Source organism: Dermatophagoides pteronyssinus, unplaced genomic scaffold, assembly GCF_027571235.1.
Source record: "Dermatophagoides pteronyssinus isolate colony J.1.1.1.1 unplaced genomic scaffold, Derpt_VIB-CSIC_2022.12 sq0003, whole genome shotgun sequence".
Classification (NCBI taxonomy): domain Eukaryota; kingdom Metazoa; phylum Arthropoda; class Arachnida; order Sarcoptiformes; family Pyroglyphidae; genus Dermatophagoides; species Dermatophagoides pteronyssinus.
The window spans coordinates 2,777,696-2,802,704 of NW_027461527.1; the positions used below are offsets into that span (position 1 = coordinate 2,777,696).

Sequence of the window (25,009 nt, forward strand, 5' to 3'; positions counted from 1 at the left end):
AATTTTTTTTTTATTCAAAAAAAATTTTTTTAAGGCTTGTATTGAATGGATCATATGGATTCGGCAATCCTTTTTTTTCGGTCCTATTCTGAAACACAGAGAACATTCTGTCATCGTATAAAAGACAAAGTCTGACTTTCTTTCTTTTTTCTTGTTCTCACCCAGAATCTTACACATTCATTGAACACTGATTATCTCTTTCTCTCCCTCTGACATTTCTCTAATGAAAAAAAATGAATTTAACATTACACATGCGCTAAGAATACTGTAACCGGTTTTATTCTGTGTGTGTGGGTGAAAAAAAATGTAGTTCCCGAATATTCTTTTCAATTATTCATCATATTTAGGACAAATTCTTACTCAATTCGTATAATGGAATCACAAAAGGATTCCAAATACAAAATATAAAAGAAATTAAAATGAAAAATTTACAGAATCTCAAACTAAATCTTCGAATCTCAGAATCTTAACTTTGTGAATTATCCGAATGAATGGAAAATATTTTTTTTTGTTGTTGTTGTTGTTAAAATTCTTTTGTTTTTGTTTTTTCAACAGCAACAAAGAATAACAAAAAAAAAATTATAAAATAATAATAAAAAACCAATCTGGTTTTGTTTTGTTTTTTCGGAAGATGTAACCAAGAGAGATAAAAAACGACTCAATGATTCGCGTATTTCCATTGGGACTTAGTTTTTTACTTCTACTTTTTCGTTGGTTGGTTGTTTTTTGTTGTTTTTTCGAGAATTAAAACATTACATAGGTTTTCTCACTTTCATTCACAGTTAGATTCTAAGGTTTTTTGGATTTTTGGATTTTGAAATTCAACTTTTTAAAATTATCATTTTTTGTAATTATTTTTTTCAAGTTTTTTTTTCTAAATTATTAAATCTTATTCCGCTTTACTTTTTTTTCTATTCTTTTTGTTGTTGTTTTTGTTCATCTTGATGGTACACAAGAGGCATTATTCGATTATTCAGAGCATTTCTTTTTCATCCCCCTACCAACCTCCAACATGTAATGCCAACATTGATATAAAAGTTACCAAAGGAAATAAAAATACTGAGAATCATATTGTGTAAACAAAAGCATTTTATTTCCAAAAAAAAACAGATTTCATTTTCTCTTGTTCCCTGTTGATCAAATGCTAAAAACAAAAGAAATGAAATGAAATAAATGAATTTTACATCAACCTTTTCAAATGAAAAGTAAAGGAAATATTATTCACTTAATTTCAAAGTTATATAATGAATGAATTCATAAATGTTTGCCCACAAAGAGAGATAGAAAAATAAAAACGTTTCATCGTTTCTCAAACTTTTTCATCTTTATTCTTGTCATTTTGAATATTTTTGTTTTTCTTCTTTTGGATTCCAAGTTTATCATCAAATTACGTTATTCTTATTGTTATTTGAATGTGTTTTTTTGTGAGGAAAGAGCAAAACAACAATTGAATTAGATTTGGAAAAGATTTTTTTTTGCGGATTCGCATTCACTCCGATTACAATTACCATTGGATATTTCATTTTTTCTTTGGCCATTATTATCGACGAATAACAAAAAAAAAGCAATAAAAATCAAATTGAGAAAAAATTATTGTTTTGACGTGCGCATCGTATGGTGACGATTATGTGATTATTTGGATACATCCGCCTATCCACCTACCAAACCTTGAACTCTTTTTTTTCTTTTCTTTTTTCGTTTGATCATCATATCATTCCATGCGATCAAATTGTTTTATTTTTGTTTTTGTTTTTGTGTTTGTTTCAAAAACATTTATCTCATTTAATCGTTTATAACAAAGCTTCGACAAAAGTAAAACTTAAATGGCAATGAAATTATATAAATAAATAAAAAAAACAAAAAAAAACAATTCTCAACTTTTATTTCCATTAATATATTTTGAGCAACAATGGACATGCAATGATGATGATGATGGTTGAAAAAAAAATCTTCGCACTATGTTTTTTTTCATTTTAAACAACATTATTTGATGTGTTTCTGGTAAGAAAGAATCGACCGACCAAAGCAAACACCATATACAATCCATATATATCCATTGATTCGACTATGGAATGTTTTTTTGTTGTTTTTTGTCAAATTATCCCGTTATATTCGTTTTCATCATCACCATCACCATCGTAAATATTTTTGATCGTCAAAATATTTTTTTTCCCCTTTCATTCTTTCTTTTTTCACATACCAAAACAAGAATGGTTAAAAATTTTCTGTGTTATTGTAATTCTTTATTTTTATTTTCATTTTAGTATTTTTTTTTCCCCAGTTTTTTTTATATCGTTTTTTTTTCTTCAATGGATTCTGATCGTTTTTTTTTTCATTTTCATTTTATTCAGTCAAGTCACGAAAAAATAGTTTCACACACACACACACACCATATACCAATTGATCATTTCTCAGTATTGTTGTTGTTGGTGAAACAATTCTCAATTCATTCGTTTCAAATTTTTTTTATCTGTTTATGTTGAAGTTTTATTTTTATTTTTTTTCAAAAAGCGAACCAAAAAAAATAAAATAAAATCAGCCATTATCATTGTTGTTGTTGTCGTTGTCGTAGTCGTCATACATAATCTTGTTATCAGATAAAGGCCATAATCATAATCATAATCATCATCATCATCTTTATTGGCTTATAACTTTGAGAAAATTTATTCATTCTTATTCAAAAGAATATTCTTGGAAAATTGTATTTATTTCCTGGTTTTTTTTTAAATATTTTTTTTCAAAAAAATTGAAATTCGTGATACAAGTGCTGCCATCTTTTCACCGATCAAAAATCTTCTAACAGCTGTTTTCGAATTCAAAAAAAACTTCGATAATTCTGCAGATAAATAATCATGTTGTTCAACAAATTGTCAGCGCAAACATTTCGCCGTTATATTTTTGTTCTTAATAACAATAATTTAAAGAATTGCTCAACTTTATCATCATCATCATCATTACAATCATCGTTATATGTTTCAGCCAAATATGCAAAAGAATTATTTCGTGTTCTTGATCCTAAATATGATGTTAATTATTTGAATTATGTTCGACAAAATCTCGATAAAATTGAACAATCATTTCGGATACGTAATATTGAAAATAATTATTTCAATAATCCTAAACTATCGGATTCATTGAATGATTTTATCAAACATCTAACCACTACTGAATCGTTGAAAAAGAAACGAAATAAATTGTTAGGAAAAATAAAAAAATCCAATGATTCCAATGAAACTTTACAGGAAAAATATCAACAATGTTATTCGGATTTAGTCGAATCACGTGAAAATCTTTTTACTCTTGAAGAAACTATTGTACCATTCTTGTTGAGCATACCATGTGAAATCGAACCAAGTATCCGTAATGAACCTGAAATAATAGATCAATTTAAGAACAATACTGTTGGTCAAATTTCACATAATTATGTTCGACTTGGTTATCTAAATAACCTGTACACAAGATCAATCGTTGGACCTGGTGCCAATTATCTACATGGCGAAGGTGCATTATTATATTATGGTTTGATCGATATGTTCAGCCAATCGCTAAATGAATCAGGACATATTTTAGTCAATGGTTTAGATCTAGTCAAAAGTGCCATCATTGAATGTGTTAATTATAGATCATTTCGTGAAGATCTATTTCGATTATGTTTAGCAAGCAATCAAAGTGAAGATAATCAACGTTTACATTTGGTCGGTGATGCATCATTGGAATCATTTTGTGCCTGGTTATCGAAACAGAAAATTGATCGTGGAAAATTTTATCAAACCGGTAGCGCATATAATCATTGCGATTCAATTGAACAAAATCATTTAATTCGTGCAACCATTTTGTCCAGTGCGAATGAATCATCAAAAGTTATGAATGATTTATATAAATTATTTTGGAATATATTCAAAACGATTGGAATCGATCGTTGTACAATTCGAACCGATATTCAATCATTGTATCCAAATGAATATGATAAATATATACTATTATCATGGTTAAAATCTCGACAGGAATGGATACCGATCGGTGAAATTATCCATCACCATCATTATATTACACAACGATTAGGAATGTCAAACTATCAAGATTGTCACTTGATTACATCATCAATCAATTTAATTCCATTATTATATTCGATTGTTGAACAATTTCAAATATTCGAAACAGGTAAACTTGATATACCTGAATCGATTAGAAAGTATTTGATTTGTGAAAAAAATTAATAAATTTTTCAATTTTTTTTTAATTTATTTATAAATGTTAATAATTTGAATCAAAAATTTTTTTAAACAATAAAATTACAAATTTTTTTTCCTCATTTCAATTTAATTGATCCAAAATTTAACTACGTATCGATTTTTTTTTTTGTTTTTTATTGTGTGTGTTTACTTTAAAAACTTTTTCAGGCCTAACATATTTTATTGGCTTGCCACAAATGAAGCAAGGAAATCACTGACAATTTGTTTGAGTTTACCATCTGTATCAGGGCTAATTTGACCTTCAGAAGCGATCGTAGACAAAAGACTTGAATGAGATGTTTTCACGTGTTGCAAAAATTGTTGTTCAAATTTGCCAATTTTTGATGGATCCAATTTATCCAAATAACCACGGACACCAGTATAGATGACGACAACCTGTTCTTCAATCGGCATGGGTACATATTGTCCTTGTTTCAAAAGCTCGGTCAAACGAACACCACGATTTAACAATTGTTGAGTTGCAGCATCCAAATCGGAACCGAATTGAGCGAAAGCGGCGACTTCACGATATTGAGCCAATTCCAATTTCATAGAACCGGCAACCTGTATTCAAAGATCATTGTTAAGTAAATAGGGCAACAAATAGAAAAGATATCAATTTTACCTGTTTCATGGCCTTGGTTTGAGCAGCCGAACCGACACGACTGACAGACAAACCGACGTTGATAGCTGGTCGAATACCTTTGTAGAACAATTCAGTTTCCAAGAAAATTTGTCCATCCGTAATTGAAATGACATTGGTCGGGATATAGGCTGATACATCACCAGCTTGTGTTTCGATGACTGGCAAAGCTGTCAATGATCCACCGCCGAATGTTTCATTCATTTTGGCAGCACGTTCCAATAAACGGGAATGAAGGTAGAAAACATCGCCTGGGTAGGCTTCACGACCTGGTGGACGACGAAGCAACAAGGACATTTGACGGTAAGCGACAGCCTATTCACAAATACAAATTAATTTTCATTTTAAAAAATCCTTTGGCTATTGACAACTGTAATTTTTACCTGTTTAGACAAATCGTCATAGATGATCAATGCATGCATGCCATTGTCACGGAAATATTCTCCCATAGCACAGCCAGAATATGGAGCCAAATATTGCAATGGAGCGGCATCCGAAGCGGTAGCACATACAACAACCGTATATTTGATGGCATCAGGAATCAGTCAAACGTTTGACGATTTGAGCTACGGTGGATCGTTTCTGACCAATAGCAACATAGATACAGAATAATTTTTTCTTTTCTTCGCTACCATCATTGAATCGTCTTTGATTGATAATAGTATCGATAGCAATAGCGGTTTTACCAGTTTGACGATCGCCAATAATCAACTCACGTTGACCACGACCAATCGGCACCAACGAATCAACGGCTTTCATACCCGTTAACATAGGTTCTCTGACACTAATACGAGGAATGATACCAGGAGCTTTGACACCAACACGAGCACGGGTTTTAGTCTTGATTGGACCTTTACCATCGATTGGATTGCCCAAAGCATCGACAACACGACCAAGTAATTCAGCACCGATTGGAACATCGACAATGGCACCAGTTCGCTTGACAATATCACCTTCTTTAATCAACTTGTCGTTACCGAATACGACAATACCGACATTATCAGGCTCCAAGTTCAAAGCCATACCCTAATGTTAATGAAAATATAAAAATTGATTTTTGATTTTAAAATTCAGAATTTTGCTTTTTAATACAAACCTTAAGGCCACTCGAAAATTCAACCATCTCTTCAGCTTGAATATTTTTCAATCCATAAACACGGGCGATACCGTCACCAATCGAAAGTACACGACCTGTTTCATCCAAATTAGCCGAAACTGTATGTCCAAGAATACGTTCTTCAAGGATGGAGGACATTTCAGCAGCTGAAGCTTGTTGGCATGTTGATGTTTGAAGATTTCGTGATGCCACATTACCACAAATTGGAACATAACATTTGGTAAGCTAATGGATCAACAACAACAAAAAAATGAATTATAAATCTCAACAAAATAGATATATCATTTACAGTTTTAAGGGCACCACTTTTACTAGCAGCGGCTTTGGTCAAATTCAATGATCGAATTGCAAGCGAACTCATTGCCATTTTTCTTTAATCGTTGTCGTCGAACTAATTAAACAATAATTGATTATTTTGAATCGTTTGAAGAAAGTTGTAAAATTTAAAAAAAAACTTACAATGGATAAATGAAAAAAAAATCTTTTTTTATAATAATTTTATTGAAACACAAAAATCAAATATCAGAAGTGAACAAACAACACACAAAAAACCAAACACACATCAAGCACCAATGTCGGTGAATGTTGTATCTTTTTCTATTCGTATAAGAACGAAAAAAAAATCTCACTCTTTTTTAATACTCACACAAGAAGAGAATTGATTTCGAAGACGTGCCCTCAAATGTATGACCTGTTCAGAGAATGCGCATTACAACCGGCTTAAAAACAGTCTGGCCATTCAAATCTAACGTGATTCAAGTTTTAAAAATTGAAAACGAAAACAAAATCTGATAAAAAGTTTAAACTATTTTTTTTTATTTTTAAATTAACAAAATGAAATTATCAAATAATAATTCGAGAGAGAGAGAGGGTGCTGTTGCTTATTAATTGACAAAATTATAAAATAAAAATCAATAAAAATATCACAATAATAAGAATTTAAGAAGGGAATTTTTTATCAAATTAAAACAAATTAATCAATTTATCAATTATGTGATGCACGATGACCTTTCATATAGGCAATCCATCGATCGGCAACCGTTTTGAAAAGATCATTTCGAGTAATCGTATACAAATATAATAATTGATTTATATGTGTTGAATGATAATCCCAACGTGCAATATTCGGTGCTATACCTAAGCTCAAATGTCTAAGATCATAAAATGATCCTGAACCAGAATCATATATTGAAAGAGCTGATTCTAATGATCGTATTCCTTCATCATAAAATTGGCCAGATTTTTGACATATATTATCTTGACAAGCTTTACTAAGATCATATAAACCGAACAATGAATAGATGAATCCGTTTAGAACAAATATGCTTGGTACAGTTGGATATTCTTCATACCAGATATATTTATCAAACAAAATGGCTTTAACACCATTTTTGTATGATTCGATTTCAAAGATATTCAATGCTTTTTTTAGCACTTTCCAAATATTTTGTATTGTTTGTAGCACGATATAATCGAGTTAACAAACTTATTGCATGTCCTTGGGCCATTGCAGAATGCCAACCTTTTTTGATTACCAATAAACCTTTAGATAATTTTCTATCCACTTGAATACGCCAACCACCTTGAGTATTTTGATTACGGATTAACCAATCACCAGCTGCCATAGCAAATTCTTCATGTGCTGAAGTTAGAAGGGATAGATTTCGTATATGAACAGTACCATTGATTTGAATGTTTAAAACATGATAATTGTTGCGTTTTCGGTCAGAAATGGTATTTCCTTTGAATAAATCCACAAGCAGATCACGAGTAAGACGAAACCATTCATGTTTTTGGGAAGCTTTTAGATCCTAAACCATATGTGATACGATTATCTTCAGGTTGTAGGACAAACACTTTGTCGATAGTAGAATAAACGACATAAGATAATTGTTGTGTCGGAATATGAAACATGACAAATGTAATTGAAGCATTTCCTTCTAGTTTTAAATCAATTTGCCCAATTAGATAATTTGTATGATTATGTTTCAAATCCAATCGCGCATCTTTAATAATAAGATATTTTTTTCCAGAATCTGGAACAAAATTAAGATCAACATTTAAATTGGATACAATTCCATCGTTGATTAATTGGATACGTTCGGACGGTGGAGATGTAAGATTTTTATTGAAATGGCTGAGACCGTATTGACAGATTTGCGTAGGATAAAGATGACCATCAGGAAACCATTGCGTCGATATTGGAACATTATCGATGGCCGAAATACATTTAACACGATCACGAAATTCTACATTATAATTGCCAAACCAAAGAAATAAATTTGCCGGATCGTATGGTTGATCTGGATAGAATATCTTCGAATAGCTGTGATTCCATTCAAAATATTCATCTCGACTTTTTGGATTAACAATTTTACCACCGATTTCAAAATATTTATGAATAAAAGAAAATGGAATATAGACGGAAGTTTCTTTGCTATTGATCAATTTCAAACAATTAATCTTGTATTCACCGTTGATTTTGCAAGTAATGTTTCGTATTCTTCTCGATTTTGACACCGATTTGAATTCGGTAAAAGAATCAACATTTTTACCATTGGCCACTGAAAGCTGTTCAACCGGTGATGCAACAATAAGATCATTCGATAAAGTTTCTGTTTTATTTTGGATTATTAATTTTCTTGCAATAGGATAAATAGTATTGGCAATAAATGAAGGGTTTTTCGTAGGATTACTATTTGAAATGAAAATGAGCCAACCAAAAATCGATCCAAATGCTATCAAAAGAATTAGTAGAAAATTTCTTAGATAAAATTTCATTTTATCAAATTGTTTTTGTTTGAATAATCAAACTTTTTTGAATGGAAATTAGAGATATAATTATTTAAAATCATTATCGTTTCATTAATTATCATCATTTTCATCATAAAGGATTCGTTAATTTAAAAACAGTACAAATATGGAATTTCGAGGTAAACAAAATGTTTCAAGCAAATTTCGATATATCGATTGTTTTTAGTCCATCATCATATATCGAATTATTGCAGACTTGTGATAGTGTTTGTTTACAATTTTTTTTTACTAATTTACATTTTGGACATTTATTGATTTTGGAATCTTCCAATTTCTTTCTAATTTAAAATAGAAAAAAAATAAATAATTTCATCAATATTACCCTAATAAATGTCGAATAATATGACTCCAAATATTGATAAAATTATACAATCATTACAAAAAAATACTCAACAATTAGATAATCTTAATGAACAGATGAATGATTTATCCAATTCTTCTCAAGATTTATATAATACAATTAAATTGAATAAAGAGGTTTGTTATATTTTTAGTATTCTGTTTTCATTTTAATTCATTAATCTTTTTTTTCCACTCATTATTCTTTACAGTATAATGACGAACTTAACTATCTTAATAATCTATCTACATATAATACACGAGCTTCCTTAATTGCTGCATTGGAACAAGAAAGAAAAACTATTCAAGAATTGGAAAATGAAAATCTTGAACTAGAATCTGCCATACAAAATCATCAAAAAGTTTTGAATGTAATCATGACTAAATATCGTGAACAAGGACATTTATTAGAAAAATTAAATCAATTGGAAAAATTATATGAAATTCAAGATGATCTATTGTTTGAACGTGAAAATTTTTTCCAAACCAAATTAAATGAATTAGTGCCATTACTCGATTCAGTCGGTGCATTCGATGAAATTGAAATTCAAAAACAAGATGTCCTTATACAAAAAATGATCGAAAAAAATAATAAGATAAAAAAACTTTTACAACAACAATTATACGAAGAATGATTGATTGTGAAACAAAAGTGACCATTTCAAAAAGCAACGAATGCTCATTCATTATTTATTTGTATTAGGAAAAAAAGTCAGCCTTGTCAATAATTTGTAAATTTTTTTATTATTTTCTGTACAAATGAAAATTAAATTTTTATTTATTTATTTCTTTTCATTTTCTTCTTGATTGCTGAAATATTCTTCCGGATCTTCTTCCAATTCTTCATCGATCCGTTCTGGACGAGACAAAGTTTTATATACTTGAAGGGCCTGTGTTTAATAATTATGGAGACAAACAAAAAATTATTTGTTTTTTTATCGATATGTTTTCTCAACTTACATTTGCTGACATTTTAGCCACATCTCCTGCATCCGATGACAAGATCAATGTGTTTCCTGTTTTGGCCAATTTTGAAAAAGCACCAATATATTGCTCAGCAATATTCAAACTTGCTGCATCACTTCCCTCCATCGAACGCAATGATTGTCCAACAATATGTATGGCTTTTGATTTAGCTTCCGCTTTAAGTCTAGTTGCTTCGGCTAGACCTTTTGCTTCGTTAACTTGTTCTGTAAGATTAGCTTCAGATGATAAAATTCGAGATTGTTTTTTACCCTCAGCAACATTGATTTCGGCTTCACGAATACCTTCAGATTCAAGAATGGCTGCACGTTTTTTTCTTTCGGCTTCAACTTGCATTTGCATAGCTTCCTGAACTCTTGCAGGTAACGTTATATCTCGAATTTCATAACGCATACATGTTAGACCCCAAGAGCTGCTGGCCAAATTGATCGATTCGACAATAGCGATGTTAAGCATTTCACGTTCTTTGAATACCGAATCTAAATGAATTTTACCGATTTCCGATCGCATCGTTGTTTGTGCAAGTTGAGTAATAGCGAATTCCGGATCTTCAACACCATATGAGGCTTTATAAGGATCGATAACTTTCAAGTAAAGAACGCCATCAATATGTAATGTGACATTATCACTTGTGACAGCTGACTGTTGCGGAATATCAATGGCAATTTCTTTTAAACTTTGAACGTAACTGATGCTATCCAGAACAGGTATAAGAACATTAACCCCAGGATCTAGTATTCGATTAAAACGTCCCATACGTTCGATGATCCAAGCTTCTTGTTGCGGAACGAATACGACAACTGTATTCAATCTAGCCGAATGTCTATAACGAAATTGTTGATGTTGAACATTCCATGACTGATGCTCACTATGAAATTGTAAAAACAGAGGATTTGATCGACGCAATTGAACAAATCTACCTGGTTTAAGAACGAATCTATTCAAATATCTTGCCGCCGAATTCATAATTTAAATTTTGAAATAACCGATGTAAAAAAAAGACCGAATGTAATCCTCATGCAAGAATTGAAAAAAAACATGATGCAAATCGTCTATGTCAACAGTTTGTCAAAATAGTCGTACCCGTTTGAATTCGGAGAAATTATAAATTATTATAAAACAAAAATGAACAAGAATTTGTTCGATTAGATTTTTATTAATTGATTTGAAAATTATGAATTCTTAATAATGAGAATAATAATTATAATTATAATGATGATGATGATGATGATGATGATGATGACAATGATTAAAAAAGAAAATAAAATAAAAATAATTATAACTTTAAATGTCGATGATGAAGGAATTTCTTTTTATATTTACTCATCTTATTTCCTAACACTTTTGATGATTTATTGTTACGATTTTTTATTTCGTCTCTTCTCATTCAGTGATCAACGATGAGATAGTGATCATAATGTCAAAAAAAACTGATTGTTTCATTATCAAAACGAAAAAAGTCAATAAATGAAACCAATAAAATGGATCGATGTTACATGTAATAATTGTAAGTGTATCTTATGTAAGCAATAAAAAGAGTGAAATATTTCAATTTCCTATTTTTTTCAAATATTCATGTCACATAAAAAATGCCATACAAATTTTTTAAAAAAAAAAGATTAAATTTTTTTTTTGTTTCATGTTTAAATTGTTTATGTATGTAAGCGTGAGCTTTGTTTGTTTGATTGAATCTGTAATAATTAATAGTTTGATTGATTTCTTTGTTGTTTAAATGATTGAAACATTTTTCATTGAAAAAAAAATTACTGCCATCATTCATTTTTGGGAGATGTTTTTTCCTTGATTGATAATACTGTTTACAAAAAAACAAATTCATGAACAAATAAAAAAAATGGATGAATTATCGTTCCAAATTGTTTTTTGTTTTATATTTCTTATTCAATGCTTGTACATCGTTGTCATTTTTGTGACAGGGAAGGTCGATTGATGGAAAAGATCAAAAGAAAAAAAATGAAACCTAATAATATAATAAAAAATATATAATAGTCAATGATGATAATGATGATGTGAATGATGATGATGTGAATGATGATTATGATTATGATGATGGAGCTGCCCAGAGATAAGAATTGGGTATCGATACTCCATTGAAACATAAATCATTGTTGAGAATGTGAAAAAAATTATTCAACATTCGGATTGGTAGTTGCGAAATTCTTATGATGATGATGATGATGGCGGTGCAAAAAAAATTATGAAAAAAATCGAATCGAATTATGAGTGTTTGTGTACGAAAATTTGTTTTGGTTATTTATCTCTTTGAAAATTGTTGCTGTTGATTGATACAAATGATTGATTGATTAATTAATGATAAAGATGATGATGATGATGATGAAAAAATAATGATAATTCTTTTCTCTTTATATATCGCCAAAAAAAAATGATTTTTTATCTTCTCAATTTTGTCTGGAAAATCACCGAAATTTGTTTTTCAAATTGATAATAAATAAATCGTTATATTCTGTAGTGCATAAAATGAGTGAATGAAAAAGTGAGAAAGATAGAAAAAAATGAACAATAATAATTTCCATCCGAGTTCGGTCAGATATTGTTATGTTAATGATGATGATGATGATAATGATAATGATAATGGAGATTGTTGAGAATTTGGAAAAGAAAAAAAAAGCTTTTCAAGTTCTACTTGGCAAATTTTTTTTTCATTTTCCTTTTACATTCAATTCGTTGTATTATTTACATTGGCCTTCGACTGGCTGCTTCTCGTTGTCTATCAAAAATAAAATGACATTAAAAATGTAACCAAATAAAAGTAATTTTAAAAAATACCTTAAAAATTCTTCGTGAATAATTTGATGCTGATGTACTATTAAACGTTCACGTTCCATTAGCATTTGTCGTTGAAATTGTTCATGTTGTAATGCTTGTGATTGAGCTGATAAAGCTTGAGCCGAAAACTATTTTGAGAAAATTATTTTCAATTATTCAATACATTTCTAAAATAAATTGTGAATCGTACCTGATGATTTAGTTGATCCTCAAATGATCTATATAAAGATGATTGTTGTGACAATTCGGATGGTCTCGGCATAATTGATCCCGGACGTGATGGATATGCCCCTGATTGTAATAAATTATGACCTGCAGCAGCTGCCGCAGCCGCAGCAGCATGCAAACTTGCCGGATCAAATTGTGATCCTGGCATGCCGATTGCAGCCGCATTAGCTAAAGCAGCTTGTGCAGCAGCGGCTTGTTCGGCTGCTGCTGCTGCCGCTGCATTCTGAGCACTGGCAGACGATGGATGCAATGATGGATGTTGAAAGGAAGAGCCAGGACCACTATTTCCAGGCCCAGAAGCGCCAGGATGTAATGAATCAGGATTGGCTAGACCCATTTGTAACCGGAAGATATGATCAGCACTTAGACTACCAAGACGATCGGCATTGGCTTGGAATCGAGCCGCGTCAGCAGCTGCAGCCATTTGTTGAATTTCACGATCATTCGGTGAAAACAACATGAACGGATTTAATCCTGGATTCGCACCGGCCAACGACATGGCAGCATTTGCCGATGACGTATTCGAGTGATTGGCCATAGTAGAATTTGGCATACTTGGTGCTGTCGATTGTGCCAATCGCCTTTGCATGTCTAATAAATGTGGATCAAACAACGATCCTGACGATGTCGAAGGCATCGATGGTGGTGGTTGCTGCGGCTGTTGATTATGTTGTGGTGTTTGTGATTGTGAACGTGATTTCATTTGTTCCATTTCTTTTTGTTTTTCCATCATTTTTTGTTTCTCCTCTGCTTCCATGCGTTCTTTTAGCATTAATTGTGCTAATGCCATTTGATCAATTTGGCCAGATGGTCCACCAGCAGAGGAATGTAAGCTAAGAGGTAAATTCGGATTCATCGGATTCATTGGATGGCCAAGCGAAGGATGAGAAAAAGGTGAATACGCTGTGTGTGGTCGAGCATATTCGCCTAATTGGCGAAGTGCAGGTGTGTCGAAATTTCTTGGCGTACGACGACCACCCATCGAACCGAGATGTGAATTATCACCGACCATACCAGGTTGATTTGATCCATGATTGGATTTCATTTCAGCAGCAGATTTTTCCGCAGATTTCTGTAAAAATATGGTTAGTTTTAAGAATTATAAATGTTAAATCAACTAAATTTCTATCAACCTTATGTTCTTCACGTTCTTTTTCGGCAGCTTTACGTGCCCGTTCTTCTCGTCTACGAGATAAATGTGATTCCGGTGCAGGTTTGAATGTTAAATCTGTTCGTGCACAAGAATTGTATTCACCGCGATTCCAATGTCTCAAAAATCTATTAACAAGTAAAAATGTTGGCAATTTTTCAAAAACAAAAAAATGATCAAAGAATAACATACATGGCCGAATGACTACGATGACATTCACTATCTTCAATTTTCGGTTCTGGACTAGGTCCACGAGGCAAGTATGAACTATCAAAATCCTCTTCATCGTGCTGATAAAAATCTCTTCTCGGATCGAATACATCTTTGTTGTCATGTGATGATTTATTTGATGGCAAATGTGATGATGAACCATGATGCGAACTTGATTGCGATGTAATGGGAGACTTAGATTTGGATGACATTTGTGAATGAGGTGAATGGGAAGCAGCAGCCGAAGAACCTGGACCACCAATATTACCGGAAGAATTCGAACCAGGCGGAGGTGGTAAAAACGAAGAAGGAAATGCACCTTGTGGCAGACGTGTCGCTGCAGCATACTGGGGCCATGGCGGCATAAACGGCAGACCAGGCAATCCATGTGGAAATCCAGGAGGATAATTCATGAGCGGATTAAAAGGCAAACGATCACTGCCGGGAGGTAAGCCTGGAAAATTCGGATGCGATAACAAAAATGGATCGTTTGGTGATGTCATAAATGGTGGCACTGTTGGAAAGTGCAGTGAATTGTTGTTAGCCAAGTACATTGACATTTCATCCATTTGTAATTCATTAAAATTACCTAACGAAGGAAAAGTAGGAGCCGTTGAGCTGGGCACTGATGTTCTGGGACTGGGTAATCTTCGACCACTTTCGTTTTTATTACTACTGTTGCCGGATTTACCACTACCCGTTTCTTGTCCATCACGTTGTTTTTCATCACGTGAACCTTTCAACGATTCATTTGATTGACCCACATTGGCGGAATCCTTTTCGCTGATCGATTTCATCGATATCGGATCGTGTTGATGTGGTGACGAGAAATTCAATGGTGGTACTAGATATGGGAATTGGGATCGATCCGATGGTATCGGCGGCATTGGGGGTAATGAAGAATGAAAGTTAAATGATGATGATGTGGGCGGTATTGGTGGTGGGAGCGGGGGTGGACCGCCAGGATGTAGTGAATGGTGAGCCGGATGATGATTCGGTGATGGCGATATTGATGATGACGATGGTGGGGACAATTTAGTCGAAGCAGATGTTGATGACAAATTCACTGTGTTAGTTGTCGAATAATTGACAGCGGTAACATTGTCTTCTTTTTTGATGATTGATGATATTGTTGATGCTACTGTAGGCGATGAACTGCCACGAATCATTGAAATGGTCGAGAAAGGCACAGAAGGATTTTGTTGCTCGGCCAAACATGGTTTTTCTTGTCGTGATGATGATGAAGATAGATCTTGTGGTGGTGAATATGGTGGTTCATCTTTGATCATTGGTTTAGCATCCGAATGATCAGACGATAATGGCTCTGCCGATGATTCAGATTTTTGTTGACTATCCAAATGACCATCATCATTCGAATCATCTTTAGTAGTTTTGATCATTATTTGATCATCATCTTCACGAATTCTATCGGAGAATTTGGTTTCATCTGAATCTTTCGTATCAAGATCATTTTTTGATTCAATCGATTCTAGTTTGGCGGAAACATCAGTCACACTTGTACCATCCGCATTATCTTTTTCTCGATATTCACTTTTTGCGATTTTAGCTGCTGTACTATTATTGTCATCGTCATCGTCGTCATCATTATCATGTGAATCATTTTCCGGTGAACTGTCTTTGATTTTTTCGATAATTTTATTTACATCTTCATTAAGATTAATAGCCGATTCATCCGGTTTACTTTGATCCGAATCAAGGCCATCATCATCATCATCCAATGATGATGATAATTTTTTCCGTTTAATGTCATTGTCCAGCTGTTCATCATTCGATTCTTGTTGTTGGTTATTGCCATCACAACCATTAAAATTGTCATTGTTATTGTTGACACTGGAATAATGTCGTTTTTTATTGCTGATGTTAAGAATCGGATCAATCTTTTTGTTTTCATTATCATTACCAGTGCCGGTAATAGTAACGGAAGTAGCATCACCATTAGTTGTCTCAATTTCTAATGGATTTGCATCACTATTACGTTCAGGGCTACTGTTTTCGGATGATTTTGAATTACCACGATTCAATTCGAATTTACTATTTTTATCGCTTTTGTTTCGTCGAACACGTAGATTTGGTTTGCCATTACTTAATTGGCTTGCCGTCGTTGAAAATTGTTCATCGTCCATTTTATTATTACTGTTGCAATTATTATTATTATTATTATTAGTATGTAGATTGGAAGATGTTGATTTATTGATTGAATCGGTCGTTGTTGTCGTTGATGATTTATTACTACCAATTGGTCTATGATCACCGTATCTTTTCAGATAACTACGGCATTCATTACACAACAATGAACGATCTTTGCCTGTTTGATGTAGTTCTTTGGCTATTGTATTACAATTACTACAGGCAAGGTCACTGTTAATTTGTGAATCTGAGTCGTCAGTTTGATCCGCTTCGTCTTCACTTGCAGAACTAGCGGCTACGTTATCGTTGTCTTTGTTTGAAGTTGATTTGTTTTGAACATTAGGATTATTATTATTATTGTTTTGTGTACGAATTCGTCGAAGTACACAGCGTCGATGACGACGATGTGGTCGTGCCGAAGCGGCTTGTGGAGTTTTCTTCCAAAGATAATAATATTCGACCAAATCGGGCTAATAAAATTGCGGGAAAAAAATAAAAATAAATTGAAAAAAAAGTAAAGACATTCTTACCGTTTCTTTATGTGATAATAATTCTTTGCGAATTTTGAAAAAATTTTTACCGTATAATCGTAAACCTTTTACGAATCGTTTCTGTATAACATGATCATTAAATTTGAAATATTTTTTTTAAAATAATAAGTAATTTCCATCAAATAACATTACCTGCTCTTCTTCAGTCCACTTTTTATCAATGCCTTTTGGCACTGGACTTTTGACAAGAGCTTGTAGAGCCTTACCGGTGTCGTAATTGCTTTCGTGCAACTGTGTTTGATAATGACAAACAAATCAAAACAATAACAGATATAATATCGACATAAACAAATAAAATAAATATTATGTGAAAAAAAGTTCAATTTATTTTTTTCAAAAAAAAATTATTAGATACCAATTGTAAAGCGTTTATAGTTGTATCGTCTCTTGAAGCGGCTAAACATCCATCTTCAGCTGATCCACCATCACACATACCGGCAAATGCAGCCATGCTTCTAGCCGCACGCAAATACATTTTTAGATCGCATTCTTCTAGTCCAGGCATCCATCGCAGCTCTTCTAATGATTCGCATTTTTCGGGCATCTCACGCGGCGACACATCCAGTTTGCAATCGGGCAAGCGTGCCTGGTGTGCTGGCCCAACGCGAATTTCGCCCACAGAATTTACTGCCAAATCGTCAGCCACCTTGTATCACTCCTGCCCTGTTTATGGACAGATGAAATCCGTTTTTGGTTTTTCTTTTCGTCTATATCAATTTTATTGTTTGTTTATCGGATTTTTTTTCGTTATCGTTAAAAAAATATGCAAAATATTCAATTGTATTCAGATGAACTTTATTCGTTGATCATTTTCCGGAAATCCGGGGATTGTTTTTTTTCTGGATTGATGCACCAACGATCGATGATGTGTAATAATAAAATATTTTTCTGAAAATGAACTAAAATGATAAACAAACAAGTAAAAAAAAAATGAAATAATTGACAAATTAGTAAAATTTTATTATATTATTTCATTTAAAAAATAATGAGAGAGAAAAAATCGAAATAAAATCTTTGCGGCCAGAATAAGAAATGAAAAAAAAGTACAATAAAATGAAATAAAACGTTTATAAATGTGAAATTTAGTTTTTTCTTCTTTTTTTTTTTTGCCCGACAACCATTCTCATAATTACCCGATCAAGGCCGCCATGTTATCATTCCATGGAAAGTCGGAATTTTTTCATTTCTCATTCATACAATATATTATTGAATAATAATTTTCAACTTTTTTTTCATCAATAAATTCTCTGAAATTTTCAAATGACAATGTTGAATGAAATATTTTTAAAATTGAATAAATTTATTGAAAAAAATTTCCCGCATTCTAACGTCAGTCGATTGGTTAATATTTTCATTTGAAAAAAAATTTTGCACTGTATCCATATTGTTCTACCTTTCCACTAAATATTGTATGGTCCAAATATATTCAAAAAAATTTTCGAGAAAATAAAAATTTCATGAAACTTTAAAATGGAATCTTATCAAGTTGAAATGAGGAGCAAGAAAAAAAAATGAGATCCAAATTGGTTATGATTCTCGGCTTTTTTATTATTATTATTATTTTAATTTCATTTACTCTCTTTTCACATTATTCCAACACATATCGTGAAACTTCACATGGAAACAAAACAAAAAAGGTTTATGAAAAGTTTAGTTCATCACAAAGTGAATAACGAAAAAAACATAACAAGATTTTATTTCTTGTTATATTGGATTCCGAAAAAAAACAATTCTTGTTCTCTCTCACATTCTGGTCTTTTATTTTTTTTGTGGAATTCTATTTTTTTATTGTTCTCATGATTATCATTTATGTTCATCATCATTGATTATATAGCAAATTTGTTTCCAAATATTATATTGTGTATATAAAGAATAGTGAAAATAAAGATCACCGTTTTTTTTAGAGAACCGATTTGACGCACAAACAAATATAGAAAATTTGTTAAATACAAAATATACTTGGGATTCTAGTATATATTTTAATATTTGTATATTTCTAATGAGTACCTATACATTCATTCTCGATTACAATGCTAAAACCGAAACGAAAACCAAAACCAAACTAACCGAAAAAACAATTTCAAATAACTCTATTTTATTGTTGTTGTTTTTTTTCTATGAACAAAGATGAATTCAATGCAGGACAATATTGAATATTGAAAATATATTTAAAAAAATCACACGGAAATAAGACAAACAACTAAATTAACAAATTGAATTCATTTTTAATTTAATAATTATTTGTTATCACATAAGAATATTATATTATTACTCATTCTTACTACTATATATTAATAACCATTTGTTTGTTTATTTGTCTCATTTTGTTGTCATTAAGAAACGAAGAAAAAAAAATAAAATAAAAAAAGGTCACGATTCACATCATCATTAAATAATGATTATTATTATATGACAACAACTACAAATTATCTTATTTCATGTTTCTTGTTCATTTCATTCAATCATGTACACTTTCCATTGTTTCGAGAATCGCTTGACCACTACTAACATTACACAACAAAAAAAATTTATTCAATCACTTATTTGATACGGATGACTAGATATCTATAAAATATACTGACCAGGAAAAAAAAACTAAAAATCAACCAAAATTCAAATAATTTTTTCACGTTTCATTGATCAATCAACAAATAAAAAACGGAAACAAATAAAAATTAAACAAAACAAAAAAGAGAAATCAACATTACATTTTGAGGGTTTTTTTCAACATCAAAATGACATTGACCGACAAGTTTATCATCAACATCAATTGATGCGATGCATCAATTGAATCGCTCTACTACTGATGCAGTTACTGATCATATAACCAATATGACTACTGATAACTAACTATTCACTAAAACATTTATTAGCGGCTAAACAAAACTAACCAAACAACAAAATGATCATCATCATCATCATCATGTCAAATGATAATGATTCAGGCCATTGCAATGGTCATCATCATCATTATTATTATTTTCATCATTATAATAATGATAATAAAATCAAAGGTGAGAAACTTTTAACAACCGAGAAAAAAAAATATAGTGGGGGAGATGAATAAACGTTGATGTTTCGAATAGATAATGATGAAAACGGAGAAATAGCTACAACAACAACAAAAAAAAAGTTCAATTTCAAGAATTTCATACATATCTCTCTGTGTTTTTTTTTTTCTTACAATTTTTTCTCTGTTGTTTTTGTTGTTGTTGTTTGTTAGATTCGAGTTTTTTTCAACAACAACAAAATCAGCTCAATTGAGCTGATTTGATATTATTATTTATTATATTATTTGTTGTTGTTGTCGATTTATTTGTTGTGTGTTTGTATCGTACATCTAATATCCACTACTACATAACACATCTAAAATATTAAAGATACAAGAGAGTAGTCATGCAAGTCAATTATGAATTATTCACCATCACACACACACACACACACACACACACACACACTGAATACAAGAATAAGAATGGCATCTTTTTTCTTTTTTTTGCTTCTTCATACTCTAATTCTTGTTTTTCATGTTTTGTTGATATCAAATGATGATGATTGTCGATTGTAAAGTGTGTATGTATGTCTCTATATGGCAAAGATTAATAAATATTCATATTTTTTTATCTCTTATTGATTGTTTGGGAAGAATATAAATGATTATTTTCAATTCACAATCTTGTTTAACAAATGTTCAACAAACAAAAACAAAAATTTGTCAATCAAACAAGCTAGCATCAAATAATTATCGAATAAATTATATTTAAAACTAGCCAAATAGATCTTATAACATTGATATCTCAAAAAAACCAAAACAAAACTATAAATTCAGTATTTATAACGACAATGTTTGTTTGATCATTGATAATGTTCACATAAATACAAAATTAAAGATACGAAAAAAAAAAACATTAAAATAAAATTTTTTATTTATAAACAAACCTACACACACATACACACACACGGTAAACGATCCTTAACGACATTTATTTTGATATTACAAACACAACCACATATACAATTGAATCCAGTGGTTTAATCTGTAATCAATATAAATGTGTTTATTTCAACAACGAATAAGAATAATGGGAAAAAAACAAGTATGAATCTTGTTGAAAGTTTACTAAACAAGATACAAAACGGTAAATAAATAAATAAGAATCATATATATTTTGTTTATGATTGGAGCAAAAAAAAAGTGACAATTTATTATCACTGAAAACAACGATTTACCAGTGTTTTTTTCTGTGAAACAGAATCGTAGTTTATGCCAATTTCTTTTTTTCTTTTTGCTCCACCCTTTTAAACAACCAACCATTCAAATGAAACAAAAAATTCTTGGCTGAAAATGAAATGAATTTTGCAAAGAAAAAAAAATTCATTTTGACAACAACAAAAATATTTATGATTTCATTTTTTGGGGTATTTGTTATTCATAAATAATAATAACAATAATAATCCGACACGAATAAACAAATAATGATTATTATATGATGATTATATGATAATGATGATGATGGTTAAATCTTTTATGATGACAAATATAATCACACACACACATTATACATTGTGGATAAAATAATAATAATCATCATCATCATCATTATCATTTACCATCAACTGAGAAAAAAAAACATAGAAAAAAGAGTTGATGATTTCATGTCTATTTAACCATCAATGATGATACTCTTAGATGTTATGTGTAAATCTTTCATAAATAGAAAACAAAAACTCAACAATTTCATCATCATCATCATCATATTATATTATAAAATCAATAATCTAAACGTTGATTCAACAAACAAACAAACAAAATCTCATTGTTATGATTTTTTTTCTTCATTGAAATTAAAACGGTAACCAAAACGAATAAACATTGACAATGTGAAACATGAAAGAATCGTGTGTGTGTGTGTGTGTAATGAAACACGAAAAAAGATTTGTAAAGAATTTTCCATACACAAATAGACCGCATTTAGAGAGAATAATACGATTTATTGTATTATAAATTTCATATATATGAATGGGAAAAAAAAGAATATTTGTCTATATAAATACAATAAAGCAAATACAGTAGACAAACATTTAAAAGAATTGAATATTATGGAACAGAATTGAATAGAATAGAATGAGTAATGAATGTTGAAAAATAGAATGAGGATGCCGATACAGAACCATTCAATTTTAGTCTATTATATTATTTATTTTATATGCAATTTAGTGGCAGCAATGAAGTGGTTATGATGATTATGATGTTGTTGATGATGATGATGATGATGATGATGATTATGATGGGCAAACAACGAACATAAAAACAAACATGCACACTTTATACAATAAGCCAAATAGAAAAAAAACAACCAAATCTACTGGATCGAATCCGTTTGGATCATACACACACTTTACTCACACATATTATGATTATTATTATTATTAGTACATATGGGGTGGGGGGAAGAGATAGAGAGAGAGAAAAAAAAAGTTCATCTAAAATACAAACTATTTTTGACATTATATAAGTAAAACTATATGTTTTTTTTTTTGGTTCTTTGATTAATGTGTCGGATGAAAATGTTTGTATTGTTGTCGTAATAAATATTAATGCATAATGATGACTAAGGCGACCTATGGTGCCAACATAACAAATCATTTTTTTATTGAAGAAATCATTTTTGTTTCCTATTGAATATTGTTAATTGAATAATGGAATGGCAAAAAAAAAATCTATAAAGAAATTGATTATGTTATTCTATAGTTGGTGGATGGATGGATGGATGGATGACAAAAACATCAACAACAAAATGAAGAGAGAAAATTAGCAGACCGGAAATTTTTTTTTGCTTCATTATTATTCAATCATTATATTCTTAATATAATATTATCTTGATAATGATGATGACGAAAGGAATTGAATGATCGATTATTTATTTATCAACAAAACAATTATATCAATTGTCGATATTAATCAAATTAAAATAAATATTCATATTGGATTCAATCAACAAACAAACAAAAAAAAAATCAGTTTAAAATCCGTCCCAAAAGATTTCTGAAAGGAGTGAATCAATAATTTTTAGAATTTCCTTTTATTTGTTTCAGAGAATTTTTTGTCCTTTCATTCTTTCTATCGTATGAATTAAATGAATTTCACAATTAGTTGAAATAAATAAATAAAGATTTGAAAATTAACTAAACTTACCTTATTATTAGGAGTGTGAGTGGAAAAAAATAACTTTCAGTTAAGATGAATTTTAAGTTTTAAAATTGTTCATTAAAATTTTATTATAATTGTTTCATGTGAACAAGAAAAGAGAAATAAAACAAAATCCAACTTTATTTAACAATAAGATGTTCCACAACAACAATAATGTTTATAAGCTTTATTTTTTTATTTGTCCACAAAATCGTGTATGATACGCAAAACAAAAATTGAAAAAAAAGTTTATTTAATCAATCAATTTGATTGATTATAATCCAAAAATTATAATGATGATGATGAAAATAAATATACACCAAGCACAAAGCACAAGAGTGTGAATTATAAAGAAACACACAAAAAATTGAATTCGTTGTTCAGTACAAAACTTGAAAAAAAAACAACACGAATGATTATGAATTTTCAAACAATAATAATAATAATAATGATGATAATAAAAATAATAATTATTTTTTGATTATAATAATCCGAAACATAATTCGTATATCACCAAATTATGAAATGAAAACAAACAAACAAACACAGAAATTATTATTATATAGAAAAAAAATCAAATCAAATCAAATGTATCATTGAAAAACATCATTTTTGTTTAAGTACGATGATTACACAGAAAAAAATTGTTGGCTACCACATACACTTATTACACGAAATAAACATTGAAGAACTGTTGTTGTTTAATATTCAAATGATGAGACTTTGGAACAATCAATCAAAGAACTAATGATGATGATAATAATAATAATTTATATAATTTTGATTTACACTGTAAATTTATTATTGATGAATGATGATGATGATGATGATTATATTTGTTTGTAATTGGATAATATTTCATTTTATTGTTGATTGATTGACCAGTTATTGATTTTTGCGAGGTCAAGGAAAAAAGTTTACGATGATGAGTTCACAAGAATGGGAAAAACGACACATTTCATTTGACAATTTCAACACAAAAAAAAAGAAAGAAAGAAAACTATTCGAAAGAATAAACACAATAATTAAATTGTTGTTGTTCTTTGTTCAATTTCCATCGTTTAATCTGGTCCCAACATCACCACCGATCCTGGAACCCGATTAATGATGATGATGATGATAAAGTTGGTTATGTTTGTTTGTTTTTTTCTTAAACATATTTTTTTAAATAATAAAAGCAAAACACTAATATATAATAGGAAATTAATTCACATTCACCATGTTATCTTGGTTTTCTTTCTTCTCCCCCCTCAATATTTGGATTCCAAGATTCTTGAATAATAATTGTTGTTGTTGTTGTATTTTGTATTCATAATACATTGAATTATGCTAGCAAGCTAGCTAAATGGATATATGGGATATAATAATAATGGATGAATAGAGATCAATCTGGCACCCAAGAGAAAACATCATCATCAACACCAAATAGCAGCATCAATATTAGTACTCTGAAACAACAACAGATATTGGAAAAAAAAAGAGGGAGAGGATAGTATACTTTCAAAAGAAGAAGAAAGAAGAAAGAACTCAATAGAAAGCTCACTTTTACAAACACACAAATACATAAAATAAATAATATACGCGTATTAGATTCAAAG

At 30.4% G+C, this 25,009-nt stretch overlaps 6 protein-coding genes across 8 annotated transcripts; 2 read left to right on the plus strand and 4 right to left on the minus strand.

Annotated features, from left to right (window-relative positions):
* Nucleotides 1-2,780: 2,780 nt before the first annotated feature.
* On the plus strand, nucleotides 2,781-6,383 carry LOC113793698 (uncharacterized). The gene has a single exon (XM_027343761.2). It carries the CDS (start codon nucleotides 2,853-2,855, stop codon nucleotides 4,215-4,217), a length of 1,365 nt encoding a protein of 454 aa, XP_027199562.2. The 5' UTR covers nucleotides 2,781-2,852; the 3' UTR covers nucleotides 4,218-6,383.
* On the minus strand, nucleotides 4,373-6,383 carry blw (ATP synthase subunit alpha blw, mitochondrial). Its single transcript, XM_075825216.1, is given in 6 exon segments — nucleotides 4,373-4,796; nucleotides 4,858-5,190; nucleotides 5,259-5,411; nucleotides 5,413-5,901; nucleotides 5,972-6,217; nucleotides 6,282-6,383. Coding segments are annotated over 6 exon segments (1,683 nt in total). The 5' UTR covers nucleotides 6,360-6,383; the 3' UTR covers nucleotides 4,373-4,412.
* A 401-nt stretch (nucleotides 6,384-6,784) lies between these two features.
* Hsepi (D-glucuronyl C5-epimerase) lies at nucleotides 6,785-8,939 on the minus strand. The gene is given in 3 exon segments (XM_027343770.2): nucleotides 6,785-7,430; nucleotides 7,432-7,791; nucleotides 7,793-8,939. Coding segments are annotated over 3 exon segments (1,794 nt in total). The 5' UTR covers nucleotides 8,774-8,939; the 3' UTR covers nucleotides 6,785-6,977.
* A 56-nt stretch (nucleotides 8,940-8,995) lies between these two features.
* On the plus strand, nucleotides 8,996-9,930 carry LOC113793712 (FGFR1 oncogene partner 2 homolog). The gene is made up of 2 exons (XM_027343773.2): nucleotides 8,996-9,283; nucleotides 9,358-9,930. The coding sequence occupies exons 1-2, from the start codon at nucleotides 9,137-9,139 to the stop codon at nucleotides 9,778-9,780; spliced, it is 570 nt and encodes a 189-aa protein (XP_027199574.2). The 5' UTR covers nucleotides 8,996-9,136; the 3' UTR covers nucleotides 9,781-9,930.
* Stoml2 (stomatin like 2) lies at nucleotides 9,864-11,095 on the minus strand. The gene is made up of 2 exons (XM_027343772.2): nucleotides 10,106-11,095; nucleotides 9,864-10,035 (listed from the first exon to the last, which is right to left on the minus strand). Exons 1-2 carry the CDS (start codon nucleotides 11,093-11,095, stop codon nucleotides 9,928-9,930), a joined length of 1,098 nt encoding a protein of 365 aa, XP_027199573.2. The 3' UTR covers nucleotides 9,864-9,927.
* A 156-nt stretch (nucleotides 11,096-11,251) lies between these two features.
* On the minus strand, nucleotides 11,252-23,655 carry Gug (arginine-glutamic acid dipeptide repeats grunge). Of its 3 annotated transcripts, XM_075825215.1 has the most exons (10): nucleotides 23,418-23,650; nucleotides 17,577-18,120; nucleotides 17,354-17,452; nucleotides 17,201-17,281; nucleotides 15,112-17,140; nucleotides 14,505-15,036; nucleotides 14,296-14,440; nucleotides 13,125-14,234; nucleotides 12,935-13,062; nucleotides 11,252-12,875 (listed from the first exon to the last, which is right to left on the minus strand). In XM_075825215.1, the coding sequence occupies exons 2-10, from the start codon at nucleotides 17,763-17,765 to the stop codon at nucleotides 12,842-12,844; spliced, it is 4,347 nt and encodes a 1,448-aa protein (XP_075681330.1). In that variant the 5' UTR covers nucleotides 17,766-18,120; nucleotides 23,418-23,650; the 3' UTR covers nucleotides 11,252-12,841. The 3 variants fall into 3 exon arrangements, with proteins under 3 accessions (XP_075681330.1, XP_075681329.1, XP_075681328.1); XM_075825214.1 differs by having other exon boundaries at nucleotides 11,252-12,872; nucleotides 14,505-17,140; nucleotides 23,418-23,655; XM_075825213.1 differs by having other exon boundaries at nucleotides 14,505-17,140; nucleotides 23,418-23,653.
* Nucleotides 23,656-25,009: the final 1,354 nt, after the last annotated feature.